Below are 16,580 nucleotides of genomic sequence, written 5' to 3' on the forward strand. Positions count from 1 at the left end.
CTTACAAAATTTGTCCCACTCTTTTATTACTTGTGGATGACCTTAAATAGCTTGCTTAATAGGAAAAAGAAAGGTTTTAAGAGATGTAAGCCCATCTTGTACACATAAATTTAAAACATACAATCGCATCTAACATGAAAAAAAAGACACTATAAAAAACAATTTGACAAACTAATTATAATTCCGAAATAGAAATAGTATTTGTCGATTCTTTATCAAAACCATAGATATACAAGTTTACATCATCATTTGGTTTTGAGATTATTATAAGCACCTAAACTATAGATATACAAGTTGGATTCAATTTATTCTCATTTTTTTTTTTAGATTATATGATCTTATCTAATTAGATAAAATATATTATAGATATGATTAAATTATAAAAAAAAATTAATTACTATAAAATTTCTTAAAAATTAAATTTAATGGGAAAGGCTCTTCTAATTATTTATCGTAGACTTTCTATTCTCCGAACAAAGACCTCGAATATTATATATTTTTTTTTTCTCAAAAAAAAAAAAAGAGTCTAATTTATTTTACATATCAACGTCATCTTACATTTCTTTCGTAGTCTAACATTAAGGCCTCAATCAGAGGACGCGTTTTAATGCTCATTTTGATACTCTCATATTAAGGTAGAGAATGTGCTGTAAGATTGGTGGGCGTATCAGACGACGTGTTTCATGCTTATTTTGATATTTGCAGGGCTACCATTCATTCAGGTGAAGATTGTGCTGTAAGATTGGTGGTGTATCAGATGACACGTGGCGGCCGATGAAGTCACCACCTTGATAAGATCCCCTGTGAGGCGGGTTGAAAAGAACTTTTGCCCTCGCAATGGCCGCCCCCGCCGTGGTGTTCGTGTCCCCGGCGTCCCTGCCCAGATCTTCCACCACCGCTGAGCACCGGCGCGCCACCCTCCGGGGCCTCGATTCTTGTAGGTCCATGCCGGAGCTGCGGCTGTACCACTCCCAGCTCATCCGCCTCGGACTTTCCGAGGACAATGACGCCGTCGGACGCCTCATCAAGTTCCTCGCCCTCCACCCCTCCGGCGACCTCCCTTACGCGCTCCACCTTCTCGGCCTCCTCCCGCGCCCCGACCCCTTCGTCTTCAACACCCTACTCGGCACCCTTCCCTCCCCCGCAGAATCCCTCCTCCTCTACTCCGACATGCTCCTCCGCTACGTGGCCCCCAACAGCTTCACCTTCCCGTCCATCCTGAAGCCCATCTCTGCCGGCCGCGACATCGACGCTGGCCGCCAGGTCCACGCCCACGTTCTCAAGCTCGGCTTCCACCCCGACGTCTTCTCCCAGAACAACCTCATCCGCTTCTACCTCAGCTGCGGCCTCACCGTCGATGCTCGGCGTGTGTTCGACACCATGGCTCGCACGGATGTCGTCTCTTGGACGACGATGATCAGCGGATTATCCAAACTTGGCTCAGTCGATGAGGCACGCGAGCTGTTTGATCGAATGCCCGAGAGGAATTCTGTTTCGTGGAACGCGATGATTGCTGGGTATGTGCAGTGTGGGAGGTTCAAGAATGCGTTTGAGCTATTTTCTCGCATGCGGACAGAAGGAATCGAGCTCAATAAGTTTGTCGCGGCCAGCATGCTGGCTGCCTGCTCGGGAATGGGAGCATTGGAGCAGGGGGAGTGGATTCATGGGCACATTGAGAGGATGGGGATCGAGTTGGATCCTAAGCTTGGCACCACAATCATCGACATGTATTGCAAGTGCGGTTGCTTGGACAAGGCATTCAAGGTCTTTCGTGGATTGTCCTGCAGAGGGCTCTCATCTTGGAATTGCATGATTGGAGGGCTCGCAATGCATGGCCTTGGTAAGGAAGCTGTTAAACTGTTCGATGAAATGATGAAGGAAGAGGTGATACCCGACGACATCACCCTCTTGAATGTCCTCAGTGCTTGTGCGCATGCAGGATTGATCTCTGAGGGTCGACATTACTTCTACTACATGGTTCGTGAGTTTAGAATTGAGCCAAAGATGGAGCATTTTGGGTGCATGGTAGATATGCTGGGAAGAGCAGGGCTTTTGGATGAAGCAAAGCAGGTCATACAAGAGATGCCTATGGATGCCGATGCTGGTGTTCTGGGTGCTCTTCTTGGGGCGTGCAAGATTCATGGCAACGTCGATCTTGGTGAGCAAATTGGTCGAAGGGTTATCGAATTGGATCCTCTTAACAGTGGTCGATACGTATTGTTGGCTAACCTATTTGCTAGTGCGGGAAGGTGGGATGATGCGGCCGAAGTGAGGAGGTTGATGAATGACAGGGGGGTCAACAAGGAGCCGGGATGTTCGATGATTGAAATGGGTGGTGTGGTCAGTGAGTTCATTGCGGGCGGCAAGTCTCATCCCCAGGCCAGAGAAATATATGTCATGGTGGATGAGATGTTGGAGAGGATAAAGGCAGAGGGATATGCTCCAGACACTAGTGGAGTGCTGCATGATATCGATGAGGAGGAGAAAGAGAATCCTCTTTACTACCACAGCGAGAAGCTTGCCATAGCTTTCGGGCTACTGAACACTAGATCAGGTGACACGATACGCATCACAAAGAACTTGAGAGTTTGTAGGGATTGCCATGCAGCGAGTAAGCTCGTCTCCAAAGTTTTTGACAGGGAAATCATTGTGAGGGACCGGAACCGTTTCCACCATTTCATGGGAGGAGAGTGTTCTTGCAGAGACTATTGGTGAGATGGAGTTGCATGCTCTTCAGAGTGCTTGCATTCATTTTGCCGTGGCAAAGATTCTAAAGATCAATAGCTTTTTTATGTGAAGGATAAAACGAATGAAGCTGCATTGTTGATGATCGAATGAGATTGAAGTGTATATAGATAAAGAAACTATTGTTTTGTGAATACAGCAGAAGGCCAAAGAGTTGTAACTTCCACAGAATGTTCAGAAACATGGTTGTAACATGTTTATGATCAAAATGTGAAGCAGCACCAGCTTATTGACTGAGATGGGAAACTCAGATTTCGTGTCAGTTGTCTCTGAACTTTTGGAATTTGGTTTGAGTCTTAGTTGAATTTGTTTTAAGAGTCTTAGGAATTGTAGTATGAATCCTATAAATCAGGCAATGTAATGCATTAAATATACAAGAAGAAAGGAGAGAGATAAGACAAATCCAGGAAAGACTGAAATAGGAAGAGATTTAGGGTTGAGAGAACGAGAGTATGTGAGTAGTTCAGACAATCTAATATGAACCCAATGGTTGACATCTTATTATTATTATTCGCATTATTATTCGAACATAGCAATCAGTTTTAACTCCACAGTCTCACACTATCGCATGTTTAATATATGTCATCGAGAAAATAAATAATAAATACGATCTCATATCACTCATAATATTATTGATAATGATGTCTTACAATGTTCTAACTCCTTTTATAAGCTCAAGTATAATATTATATATATATATATATATATATATATATATATATATATATATATATGATTTATATTTTTTATTTTTATAAAAATTAATCTTTAATCAAGATTTATAATTTATAATTATGATTTCTTTTATATTTTCTGTATTTATTTATTTTTTTCCTCATTGAGTAGATATTCATATATGAAACTTATTATATACTGAAATATCCATAAGCTAATTAAATTTATTTAAATATAAACTAATTAATTGATTCGGCATCCAATAGATTGTCAACCATTTTTGTACAAGACCATGAGATAAAGATGTAGAATTTGATCATGGAATCGCAAATAGGATGGCCCCATCCTACACGAAACAACAACAAGAGAACAACAAAACTGCACAAAGATCAGTGTGGAATAACAAGCTCAAGTCCTTGTCGGGTCGAGACAGTTTGATCGACTTCCCACAAATGAATACAATAGAATACAACGTTTATTCTTTCCCCATTTCAGTATCACAGTTCATATAGATTAATAATCATAGGATAATACATCGAGGAAGATCTGGAGTTACTGTTCATTCCTGATGTCATTAGTCTCCGTGCTTTGTTGCCACCTTCGAGATTCGTCCTGAAGAGAATGCACAATTGCACCCAGAGTTCTCAAATTAGATAACCAGTTGATAGAGTTTGATAAAGAATCCTTGGTATAAATTTTGAGAAGCTGCTAACCTTGATACAGACATAAATGTAGTGGACTTCGGGGTTTGATCTAAGAACTGCAGCAACAGAACTACCATCCTCATTTAATGGCAATGGAGTAATCAGCTCCCATGTCTTCTGCCCTGAACTCTTCTCTATTCTCTCTTCAATTGGAGGAACAAAGTGGCAGTGAGTGAGCGATAAAGATAATGGAGTTTTGTCCAACCATTACATGCAACATCAAACCTCAGATGCGGATAATGAAAGTGCTGTGTAAACCATTGTGCTTAGCGGAATAACTACAGAAACAGGTCTTTAGGGAGGCATCATTGTTCATTATTCAGAGAACAGGGACATAATAATCACAAAACATTCTACAATCTTATATAGACCAAACAGAAGCAATATGTTTTATCGCACGCAAGATGAACCTCCAAAAGACTTATAAAACCTTGCATACAAATATATATACATCTGCATATTTAGACAAAGCAACATTAACATTACATGTTATTCTTCTCTCTGACCCACACCAGGATATCAAGGGAAAGGCCAAAGAATGTAGAAGAGTTGCAAGTCACAAATAACATGTTCTTTAGCTACTTAAACCAAACAGCTTGGACCTGTGTTTTGAAGATAATTGCACATGTTTATGCAAGAGATTCTCAAATAGAAATGTTCGAGATGGATTCTGAAGCCATACGTTCGCTTCATGGTGCCAATCCCTTTTTACCCAGGGTCAACTCACATATCCAACTGAGGTGCCTTCTAGAATTTATCAAGAAGCGCATAGCTCATTGTCATCATCTCTGTCTTCACTTCGTGTTGTGTTGCGGGTGGCCCTTTTAATCTTGATCTTAGTAATTGGAATCTTCAAACTATAGTTATGCTCTTCAGAATCTAACATCTAGATACATTCTAGTAATGTGACACAAACTCCTCCATTAGCTATATTACACCAATTTTTATTTTTGTATAATGCAAATAATATCTGATTCCATAAAATCCCATGCCACTTTAGTTTTATCCTCATTAAGGCTGCATTAGGAACAAGCAGTACCCATCTGCCCTAATTGGTTCGGTGAGCAATCCTAACCCAACAGTCATCTCACATATTATCAGTCCAAGTTACACTAGCAACAGTCCATCAACAGCATATCAACATGCTTGAAAGCCAAGAACCTATCCATCTAAAGTTTGCAAATCTTTTCATTCTCTTACCATCCACATATAAGAGACTGGCATCTCAAATCACTGGCATAGTCGATCACCAAACTCATATCTCATAGTCAGACATCTATATTCAGCCAGATGTCTTTCACCAGCAAATTTGGTTCAGAGCATCCTCTCAAAGTTCCACAACATCAGTTCCAAAGTCAAAATCAGACCACCTAAGAGACTATTATGTGAAAATAACTTGCACAAATAGCCAAGCTTCCTTGTTATGAATGAGTCGCCTAGGACGAAGACTAGAAGGAAACTGCAAACAGTAAATGCACATTGTGTTTCGTCCTTTTTTATTACTTCCACCCTTCCAGTTTATCATTTTGTAGGCTTCCATTTCATAGTTACATCATAGCATCACTGCATGTCGAAGTTTCTACAACAACACAGAAAGGGTGGTCATATTGTTTTTTGCTTTTTTTCCCTATCCTCTATACTCTAAAACACAAATATCATCTGTAGCATAACTTAGAAGTGAAATAAATTGCATGGAAAATGTGAAGACCAGGGCAAAGCTACTTTGATTAGACCAATCATTGTATTAAAATTTTGAGGAGTCCAATAGCTCCCACACGGATACTCTCAGGTTAGCTTATGGACCTTCAAGCTAACATGGTATAACATCATATTATAATTTGGTTGCTTTCTAGATAAGATGCTATATTTCACAGGAAATTGACAAAAAATAATATGCTTTGCCATGTCAACATTTTGTTGCTATACACATAAAACATTGGTATGAATGTGTGTATTAGATCCACTTATCAAAGGTTGAGGGCTAGGAATATCATCCGACATATTTTCAAAGGTGTTGGCTAGCCTAACTGGTAGAGTTTGATAGATCATCACAAGGTCTTAAGCTCGAATACCGCCTTCACCACTTACCCTTAGCAATATATATGTGTGTGTGTATACACACACACACACACACACACACACACACACACACATATATATATATATATACATACATATATATACATATATATACATATATATATATATATATTATTACCATAAAAGCATTGTAACATTTAAAAAAAAATACATTTGACTCAGTTTCTTTTCTGGGTTCATTTAGGCCATGATTTCTCTTTCTTCCATAGCCAAAAAAACTCCATCTTTCAATATACTTTAGATTACAATTTTGTTTTCTACCATTACAAAAAGAAATCCATCCATTGGTTGTCTCCTTTATATTTCACCATTAGTGGTATGTTCTTATCCATAAATATCAAGATTGACAAGGAGATACACCACCAAGATTACTGTGTTAACACTCATAGAGACATTCAACTGGCATTCACTTTAAGTGATTTCTTTTCCTGATCACCTTCTACCATTTTTCTCAAGAACAATAATTTTCATTCACATTTTAAACCATCAGGCAATGTTCTCCTATCCCATGACACTCAACAACAGGTGTCAAGATGTGTTCAGTAGACTGGATGTGCTGCTCACTTTACAAGCCTGGTTGGCTCATAAATAAAGCGGATTATCAGAAACAGGACGATGACATTCTAGACCCACTTCCCTTTGTTGCTTCTCTTTTGTCCTTTTGCTCTTTCTTTCTTATATAGGTTTGCATCATAGGAAAGTACTAAAGCAAATATAGTAGTTCTAAAGTATAAAAGGACACAACCATGTTAAAAGAAATCATAGCAGAAACAAATTAAAACTAACGCTAACTTACCTATTACATGCATGTTTATAGTCCATAATTCTATGTCCCTTAACAAACTCAATCGATAACTTGGATCTCCATAAGTGATCTGCATCAACCAAATAAGAGTTAGATAAAACAATAAAAGACGTACTTTCTTTCCCTAAATGCAACGCAAATAATCACTGTAAAGCTCCAAGTTTAAAAATCCAGGAAGTAAATACCAGGATATATACTCCTTTATCCTTGAGGACCCTGGCAGAGATTCAGATACATAGACAGTTAATAGTTTTAAAAAATGTGAATTTTCTTTCATATAATTAAGGAATACTCTTGCCTGCCAACCTCCTGCAGCATCTTGGTTGCATTTAGTAATGCATTATGTCCACACTACAAGACAACAAACACCTTTTGGTATCAGCATATTAAATGAGAAGAACCTGAGTTATGAGAGACTCACCATAAGAGAGTCAAGAGTTCCTGCAAGCACAAAGTAACTTAAAGTTAACCTGCCACTTAATTTCACAAAAAAATGTGATCAATACTGGAATCAAACTAATAAATAAATTTAAGAACCAAAAGATTTGTACTAGAATAATCTGTCAAAGGAAAACTCAACCACAAAACTGAGCATCGAATGAGTACCTTTATCAATAACAGCATCAAACGAACTAGATTGGAAAGGATCCATATCTCGTACATCCATCTTGATATCTGTGAATATGGTCAAGAAACAAACATAAAAAGTACAAGATTTTTCCTACATAATGACATCTAAAAGAATAACAAATAATGCTAAGAATAACATCGCCAGTCCAGAAATTAAAGGGAGAAATCCATGGAGGCAGATAAGCACATAATAAAACTTGTATTAGTTCCGGGATACACTTGAGCCCTGGTTTATCCATATGCTTCTTTTGCATAGCTTCTATCACGATGGATGATACATCTATGTTGACAACATCCTGGTAACCGTCATCGACCATGCTCTCACCTAGCGCTGTTGAACTTTGAATATTAGCCAAGACAACCAGCTAATCATAAATGAAAATGTAAACTATAAATACATATAAACCATGGTATGTACCACTACAAAATCATCGAGAGTATCTGATGCATCTACGACGGTTAATCAATGAAAGAGAATGCAGCAACAACCAGTTTTCTAAAGTGGTTGGGCTGCAAAGCTTGCTTTGGTGGCTAAACTCCACTCACAATCTAAAATTAAGCTTTCTTCCAATTGATTTATTATGTAATATCCACACGTCGCATTAGATATTTCAAGAATTTACCTAATATGAAAAATGAAGAGCTTGCACTCGGCATCAGCGTTCTATTATCCATATAAATGACATAAATATGGATTATTCATCAGCTCCAAGGCACTTAAGCTTCCCAAAGTAATACTACACATCCACATCAGTGACCTTCTGGTGGCTATCAATGGGGCAAACATCAAGAATAGAAGGTATAATAGCACCTTATCTAGGCTGTTCAATGTATAATAAAGGAGCGACTCTCCCTCACACCCATGCCCAATTCATGCCAAGATTCGAAAAAGAACACAAGGCATTCTTCCTTTCCTCAAAAGACAAGACACAGGCATTCAAGATTGGAGTTGATCCGGAAAAGGATAACGAAACATCCATCAAGAGAACAAGCTGTTTCGGAGGCGAATCAGCTCGAATCGGTCGGGGGAAGCGGAAAAAGAAAACGGGGACGGAGGGAGAGAAGACCCGAGTTGCCGCAGCCGACGAGGAGGAGGCGGTGGGAGCGACGGAGGTAGAGGTCGAAGAGCGGGGCCAGGCTTTGGTACTTCTGGTACCAATCGAACTGCTCCGGGTATTGCCGGTACCTCTGGTCCCAGTAGGAGGGCTCGCCGTAGTCGTGCTTCGTCGCAGTGCCCAGCGTCATCGCTTCCTTCCTTCCTTTCCTCCCTCTCCTCCGGCTGCAGCCTCCTCACCTGGGCGAGTGGCACCGCTTGCTGCGACCTCCAAAGCCGGCAGATATCACCCCAAAAGAAGCCCACTGGAGCTGCTGTGGCTTCCGCTGACACTGAGAAATAATGGTGAGGGAATTCTTCCTAAGAAAATAATAATTATTAGGCCTAAATATACAATTTCTTATTTATTACGTTAAAAATATAAATTTATTAATAATATCATAAAAATATGTTTTAGATAATTCATCGAAAGAGGATGATAGACTGAAGCAGATTCGTTGATTGAATCAAAGTATAACAAATATAAGAGCACTTTTATTTCTTTCTTATTATAGTGACCCATACTTAGATTTGGTTGAGGAGATAAAAGATCAACAATAAAATAATATACTCAAACTCCAATAAGATTTATTTTTGTTCGATAATTTCTTATTTATATCAGTCAAGAAAATTAAATTTTTTTACTTTCAAAATATCAAGACCTAATATGTAATTATATGAACAAGTGCTAATTATCTAGACTACCCTTTCTACTTAAAACCTTTGAATTTAATTAAGACCCTTATCAAGTAGATAGAATTTAATTAAGAGTATGTTTTGAAACATACTCTTAATGTTTGATGCTACCTTAGGATAGCATTAGCATTTTAGCATTTGCGAGATGCTAATATATTTTTAAAATATTAAAAATATTTTTTAAATTTATCTAAAATTATCAAAATGATTTAGTGAAAAATTAACGCGATTGATATTTTTTATAAGGTATTATTTTATTTTTTATTTTTTAAAACTATTTTATATTTTTATTTATATGATTATAATTTATTTATTTATTATATATCTGGACTTATAAAGCTTTTTATAAGATTACATATGTTCATTTTATTTTTTTACTAATTAATTAATTAATTAATTAATATATTTATTTTTGAATAAATATTTAAAATATTATAAGGGTAAATTTATCACAAAATATTTAGTGGACATTTAAAATATAATTTTACCAAGTAATATTTACGTCAATATTAAAAATATAATTTGAAATGTACGGCCGAATCATACTACAAATGTGAATTGATGTTTAATAATTTTTTTCAAATCATATTTGGTTTAGATGCTACATTAAAAATGCTTAAATCTCCGATAATATTAGCATTTTAGCATTTATCAAATGTTAATATATTTTTTAAATTCTAAAAATACCTTATGATTTTATTTAAAATTAGAAGATCATCAAAATGATTTAGTGAGAAATCAATATGATTTATATTTTTATAAGGTAAAATTTTAATTTTTTATTTTCAATACTTTTTTATATTTATTATACGACTGTATTTATTTTTTATTATATATCTGGCCCATATAATTTTTTTATAAGATTACCTTATTTATTTATTTATTTTACTTATCAATTTAAATAAAAGTATATATTTACTTTTGAATAAATATTAAAATTATTAAAAAGATAAATTTATCATAAAATATTTAAAAGACTTCTGAAATATAATTTTACTAAGTAGCACTTTCATCAATATATATATTTAAAATATAGTTTTCATCTATTGTTTATGAAGCATTTCACTTAGATTCACTCAAATATATTTCTAAACACAGCCTATTTATACATTGAAATAATATTTTTAATATTGGGACATGTTTTGTGATTAATTCTATATATGAATGCACTATAAACCTCTTAGCATAAACTGACAAAGACACACAAAGTGTTACTTTGCTTCCCCACTGAGCGCCCAGTTGACTTCCATGACACGGACGCCGATGCTTTGTGTTGACACTTCCACCACTCCCGAGATCGGATCCTCTCCTGTACAATACGGTGTAACGGAGGAGGAGAGCCATTGAGATCATTTGAGATGCGTGCGATGACCGAATAGATGGTGTGGATCTCGTGAGGCGAATCCAGTACACCTGCAGCATCGGAGAGAATCCCAAGGGCGGAAGCTTTTCTTTTCGGGAAGTCCACGGTCAACGTGTTGCTCGTGACAGTGAGCACCCACCCCAGCCCAGCCACCATTTCCCATGATGCATGTCGTAGTGACACTTCCCCATCGACAGTGCCGGCCGCATCAGCCGGCGATCCACGATGTTGACTACAAAGTCTTCTTCCAGATGGTTCAAGAAAAGAAAGAAAACAAAAATATGAAAGATATTAGTGCTTTATAAATAGAGTCCTAAATCAGCCTCCTTTTTTTATCTGATAATTATGCTGGCTTTAATTTTCTTTTGCAGATAGTAGTAACATGCATCTTTGATTTTTTTAAGAAAAATATAATTAATTTATGTTTCGTGTAAGAATGCATGCCAACTGTAGATTCTTCTTAGTTGGCAAGGCCTGATCTCGGTATATACTATACCTCCTCCTCCTCTGTCTTTTGCATCCATCCACACACACCACCTTAATATTATTTTGATCCGTAGTGGAGGTAATTAACATTGTTCATCAGCTAGTCAGCGGTTGACCACAACCCCCCAACGCAAATATCGCCGCCGTTGCAGGCTCGGTCAAACGATGGCACGTTCGAGGTCGCTATATATACACACCCACGAGATCATGGCAGTCACTCGTCCTCCCAAACCATGCCTTCTCTTCGTTCCCGTAACTCGTGGCCTCTCGCGCTGCCTTCCTTCTTCTACCTACTCGCGTCTTCCTTGCTCTCTTGTACTGCTCAGTCCGCGGAGGCCGGCTGCGGCCCTTACGGCCACGGCGTCTCGTCGATCGTCTCCGAGGAGCTCTACCACTCCATCTTCCTGCACAAGGACGACAGTGCATGCCCGGCCAACGGATTCTACCCCTACGCCGCCTTCGTCCGCGCTGCAAGTAGTTTCCCCAGGTTCGGAAGGACCGGCGACTTGGACACCCGCAAGAGAGAGGTTGCTGCTTTCCTTGCTCAGATCTCCCATGAGACCACCGGTACGTTCAAACCTTAGCATGCATATAAATATGCTTGTCGACTGCAGCGGGCGAGATGTGTGAATGATGCAGGAGGATGGGCTACAGCGCCGGACGGACCTTATGCATGGGGGTTGTGCTTCAAGGAGGAGATAAACCCACAGAGCAACTACTGTGACTCCACCAACAAGAAGTGGCCATGCTACCCTGGCAAGTCCTACCATGGCAGAGGTCCCATCCAGCTCTCTTGGTAAAACTAGATTAACCTCTTCTGTATGGTAAATGTTTAAAGAGGATTGCTATTTATTTTAATTATATTTGGCAGGAATTATAATTATGGGCCGGCAGGGAAGGCTCTGGGCTTTGATGGGCTGAGGAATCCAGAAACAGTGGCCAACAATTCGGAGATAGCGTTCAAGACGGCCATTTGGTTTTGGATGACGGAGCAGAAACCCAAGCCATCGTGCCATGACGTCATGATCGGCCGGTATAGGCCGACGGCGGCCGACGTCCAAGCCAATCGCACCGTCGGATTTGGGCTCGTTACCAACATCATCAACGGGGGGCTCGAGTGTGGGGTGCCAGGCGATAGTCGTGTCGCCGATCGAATTGGGTTCTACAAGAGATACGCCCAATTGTTCGACGTCGACGTTGGCCCCAACGTTGACTGTGCTTATCAAAAGCCCTTTTAACTTAGTAGATGATCTCAACTTGCTATTTAACTTAATATATGAGATGAAGTCTATTTATACATATTGGAGAGGCGTATTATGAGATTACTTGCCATTGCCACTCAACAAATGAGTTCTGAAATGAAAGAAAAAAAAAATCATCTTAAGACTGTTGAGTGAATGTTGTATTTCTTCTATTCAAAATAACTTGATTGAAAGAAAAATTAAATTTATGTCAAATAAATAAAAAATTAAATTCAAATTTTCATGAAATAAAAAAGACCTATTTATATAAATTCATAATGGTAAAAAGATATATCTTTAAAAAAAATATTTATTAAAAGTAATATTTTTTAATTTATTTAAAAATACTTTTATCCTATCGTTTTCAATGACAACAGAGGAACGATAGTGATGGGCACATGTGAAGCATACAAATCGACAGATAAGGGCTGTCTGCAATGGCCCAGTGCCATTATTACAAGTGGCAGATAACGATAGCTCACCAAAACAGATGCTGTGGACATTGATGAGATCCTGTTTAGGTGAAGCAGCACTGCAAGCTCTCGTGCTAAAGAGTCAAGCTGGAGGTTCCATCCCCATTATTACATCTCTAAAATAATGCATAAAGGCACAGATGCAGCTGTTGCTTTATTGTCGACAAACAATTACACCACTAACGTGCAACAATCAACAGACAAGAAGACTCTCAATAAGAATTCTCAAGAAGAACACAACAATAGTGCACAGATCATATATTACAGAAGAAAGAAGAAGAGCCCAAGTTGCAGCACCATCTCCACTACCAATCCCCTGCAAAACCAAGCGTTCATTCATTCCACTGAAATCTCATATGTAACAGCGATCTCTCTCACTCTCTATAGAGGATATTTTATGGAAAGAAAGAGAGAGAGAGAATAAAAAAGCTCATATGATTACCTGATTCTTCTTGTTTTCATGTAGAGAAATGAATTATTTGGTGATGGCATAGATGGCATAGATGATCCCGGGGATGTAGCCGAGGATCGTCAGCAACAGGCACAGCCAAAACTCCACCTGCCACCGTCAAGAAGGCCAAACAAAAACATTTCTTTCTCACTTATGTTCGTAGAAAGGCCAATACGGTAAGCGAGAGAGAGAGAGTGATACCGCTGAAGAGATGGTGAGAGACAAAGATGAGTATACCTTGCAGCCAAACTTGAGGAAGACTCCAAGAGGAGGAAGGATGATGGCCACCAGTATATCTATGCAAGTGGCTGTCCCCATGTTAGACCTCTCGAGCTAACCTTCTCCTCTTCTTTTCCTGAAGAAAGAGAGATGATGGAGAGAGCTCAACAAGGAGCTATGGATTATATAGAGTCCAATGCAGGTAAGAACCGGAAGCTTCAGCACTTGGTTTATAGACAGCTAGCATCGTGCTCAACGTGTGCGCAGTGCTGGCTGGCGATGAGTCGCGTGCAGAGTATCAAAGTGGATCGATCCCACGTATCATCATGTCATGAGAGAGCGGGAGAAGGTGAGGAAGGTTTGGGTAGGCGACTCACCCTCATCCCTTTCCTCGCCGGCCCTCCTTGCCGTAAGCCTTTGACTCGAACGCTTCGTCTTATCCGCCACCACGATACCTCCACGTCGGATGGTTCGGTCCCCGTTAGAGTTCCACACGTCTTCCTCCTCCAACCTGAGAAGTTGCGTTCAAACTCTTGAATTGTTTGATTGGATACGGTCTCATGCGCCATTCAACTCGATTTGAAATGTAAACATTAACGATCATAAGGATCGTTGGACATCAAATCTGATATATGTTAGGAGAGTGAGACTCATCTGAATCTTTGTCTTTGTCTTCCCTTCTTTCTCTTTAGATATTTTTACTACCCAAAGCATTTCAATTTAGATACTGAGATCTTCTAATAATACTAAAACTATCGGTTGTAGGACGAGAGTTGTTCATTTTGACCAAACTATCGAATGAATATTTTTCTAACATAATGGTAGATATAGGGAAACTTAATCCAACATCAATTAATATCAATCACACGAGAAAATGTTGTGTTAGTTTGGCAAGTCCTACCTAGTTCCACATCAGAAAAATCAAGTTTATTATCTCCTACTACAATTATAAATAAGGACTTGGGCTTTGAAACCAGAGGTACTACAAGAAAAATCTAATTGTTTACTTTGTGTTTAATTTTTATTAAGTCCATACTTAGTTAAAATAGTTTAGGTTTATAGTTTCACGTGTTTGATGACCTAGGAATATTTTCCTAAAGTATTTGTAATTATCCTCCTCCGTCCGTAGACATAAATTTTTACTCCTCCTCCGTCCGTAGACGTAGATTAATTAATCGAACCATGTAAATATGATGTCCTTGTCTCTTTTATTTTTTTTACTTTATTATCTTTATTGAGTTGTCAAATTATCCTTCGATAAATTTTCTGGTATCAACTCTAGCAGGATGACCTACTTTTGTATGTAGTAGAATGATATTTCTTGTCTTAAGTTATCAAATTACCCTTTGATAAATTTTCTGGACCAACTCTAGCGGGATGACCTACTTTTGTATGTAGTAGAGTGACATTTCTTGTGAAACCTTCACGATTTTCTTATCATCTTAAACTTTTGCTATATTTTCTTAATCACATCTGTTTTCCAAGTATGTGATAGGAGCTTCTACCACTCCATCTAAAACTCTGAACGTGGAAAGGTCATCTCGAGATCAAAATTCATCTTTACCATTTGTCTTTGTGTAAAAAAAAAAGGGGAAATTTCCTATCTCATATGTATAGATTTATTCTGCTGGACGAACATATTTGGAAATGATTTTTATAAGGAACCCAAGATCATGCAATTCTGATCTAATATTTATTTGATTCAAATAATTTAATAGAAATAGCGAATCAGTCAGTATTTAAAGTTTGAAGCTTTATTTTGCTAAGGTTGACAAGTTGATTAAAAGTAGAACAACTAAGGTGGGTTTGATGTGAGATGTTGTCTAGAGTTAATGATGGCTGTTTGGACTTGTACATAAAGCTATGAACAAAATGATTATTGAAAGGTAAGAGTTTTTTGTCGCCTGAGATAACTAACATCTCCTAAGCTTTACTCATTATTATTATTATTATCTTTCATATATCAAATAATTTTTGAATTATAGTATTATAGTGAATACAACAATCTTGATGGATTAAAAAATAACATTCTTAGCTAATAACGTTTCGATGGATTCCTTTCAGGTTATGTTGTGATAGTCCATAGTGCTTATAAATTTGTAGCTTCTCAAGCAAAAACTAATTCATGGGCTCACTCTGATAGAATTCTTGGCCTAATTCTCAAAAGTAGATAATAGTATGTTTTCCATGATCTTATATCACAAATTTTGATCGAATTTGAATTTTTCGCTTGAGAGATAATCTAATGACAAACGAGACTCGATCGAAGGATTTGATAGATCAAAAACTTCTTTTCGTTCTCTTTCGGTTAATCATGGATGTGACTGAATTTATCTTTCTTATTCTTAAAGTTCAATGAAAATATAAATGATTTTGGATCAGAAGCATTGATGTTATCAGTTTTTGATTGATTTCAAAGATGCACAACGTCGAAGAATTCCAATAGAAATGAAAGAATTCATTGATTTTAATTAGAACAGGCAGGAGAGTATAGAAATTCATTTGCAAGCAATAGAAAAAAAAATACTCTACTCTTAGAATTTTAGAGTGACAGCAAGAAGTAATATCAATGATCAATCAAAGGAAAACAAATACTTTCCGATCAAGAAAGAGAGACCCAAAGGAGGCAGCATTTAGGAGCATCACCCAGAACACATCTCCACTCCTTTGCTTGTTTCTTACGACTGCATCACCCTTGTGTTGGTCTTTTACTTCAGGAACAAGGTAGGCCAGGTGGTGTTAATTCTTTCATGTTCTAATTGTGCTCTCCACCTCTCCCACCTTACAAATTCTTTCTCTCAAAATGAATGTTCATGAATCCTTCTCTCTTCTATTCTTTTCCTTCTCTCTCTTGTTTGGACTTGTGCCAGAGGGGAGAAAGAGCATCAGTCACCTTCGG

The 16,580-nt window shown here is 38.0% G+C and overlaps 4 protein-coding genes across 4 annotated transcripts; 2 read left to right on the top strand and 2 right to left on the bottom strand.

Annotated features, from left to right (window-relative positions):
* Positions 1 to 785: 785 nt before the first annotated feature.
* LOC135623149 (pentatricopeptide repeat-containing protein At5g66520-like) lies at positions 786 to 2,982 on the top strand. The gene has a single exon (XM_065125754.1). It carries the CDS (start codon positions 838 to 840, stop codon positions 2,713 to 2,715), a length of 1,878 nt encoding a protein of 625 aa, XP_064981826.1. The 5' UTR covers positions 786 to 837; the 3' UTR covers positions 2,716 to 2,982.
* An 804-nt stretch (positions 2,983 to 3,786) lies between these two features.
* Positions 3,787 to 9,056, bottom strand: LOC103998103 (uncharacterized). Its single transcript, XM_009419499.3, has 9 exons — positions 8,727 to 9,056; positions 7,877 to 7,990; positions 7,636 to 7,704; positions 7,451 to 7,470; positions 7,328 to 7,380; positions 7,215 to 7,245; positions 7,021 to 7,099; positions 4,134 to 4,267; positions 3,787 to 4,032 (listed from the first exon to the last, which is right to left on the bottom strand). The coding sequence occupies exons 1-9, from the start codon at positions 8,902 to 8,904 to the stop codon at positions 3,973 to 3,975; spliced, it is 738 nt and encodes a 245-aa protein (XP_009417774.1). The 5' UTR covers positions 8,905 to 9,056; the 3' UTR covers positions 3,787 to 3,972.
* Positions 9,057 to 11,496: 2,440 nt separating this feature from the next.
* Positions 11,497 to 12,596, top strand: LOC135623150 (chitinase 10-like). The gene is made up of 3 exons (XM_065125756.1): positions 11,497 to 11,864; positions 11,937 to 12,093; positions 12,169 to 12,596. Exons 1-3 carry the CDS (start codon positions 11,531 to 11,533, stop codon positions 12,533 to 12,535), a joined length of 858 nt encoding a protein of 285 aa, XP_064981828.1. The 5' UTR covers positions 11,497 to 11,530; the 3' UTR covers positions 12,536 to 12,596.
* Positions 12,597 to 13,133: 537 nt separating this feature from the next.
* LOC135623151 (hydrophobic protein LTI6B) lies at positions 13,134 to 13,883 on the bottom strand. The gene is made up of 3 exons (XM_065125757.1): positions 13,700 to 13,883; positions 13,454 to 13,570; positions 13,134 to 13,327 (listed from the first exon to the last, which is right to left on the bottom strand). Exons 1-2 carry the CDS (start codon positions 13,778 to 13,780, stop codon positions 13,487 to 13,489), a joined length of 165 nt encoding a protein of 54 aa, XP_064981829.1. The 5' UTR covers positions 13,781 to 13,883; the 3' UTR covers positions 13,134 to 13,327; positions 13,454 to 13,486.
* Between the last annotated feature and the right edge of the window lie 2,697 nt (positions 13,884 to 16,580).

The sequence above is a fragment of the Musa acuminata genome, chromosome BXJ2-9 (genome assembly GCF_036884655.1).
Source record: "Musa acuminata AAA Group cultivar baxijiao chromosome BXJ2-9, Cavendish_Baxijiao_AAA, whole genome shotgun sequence".
Lineage (NCBI taxonomy): Eukaryota > Viridiplantae > Streptophyta > Magnoliopsida > Zingiberales > Musaceae > Musa > Musa acuminata.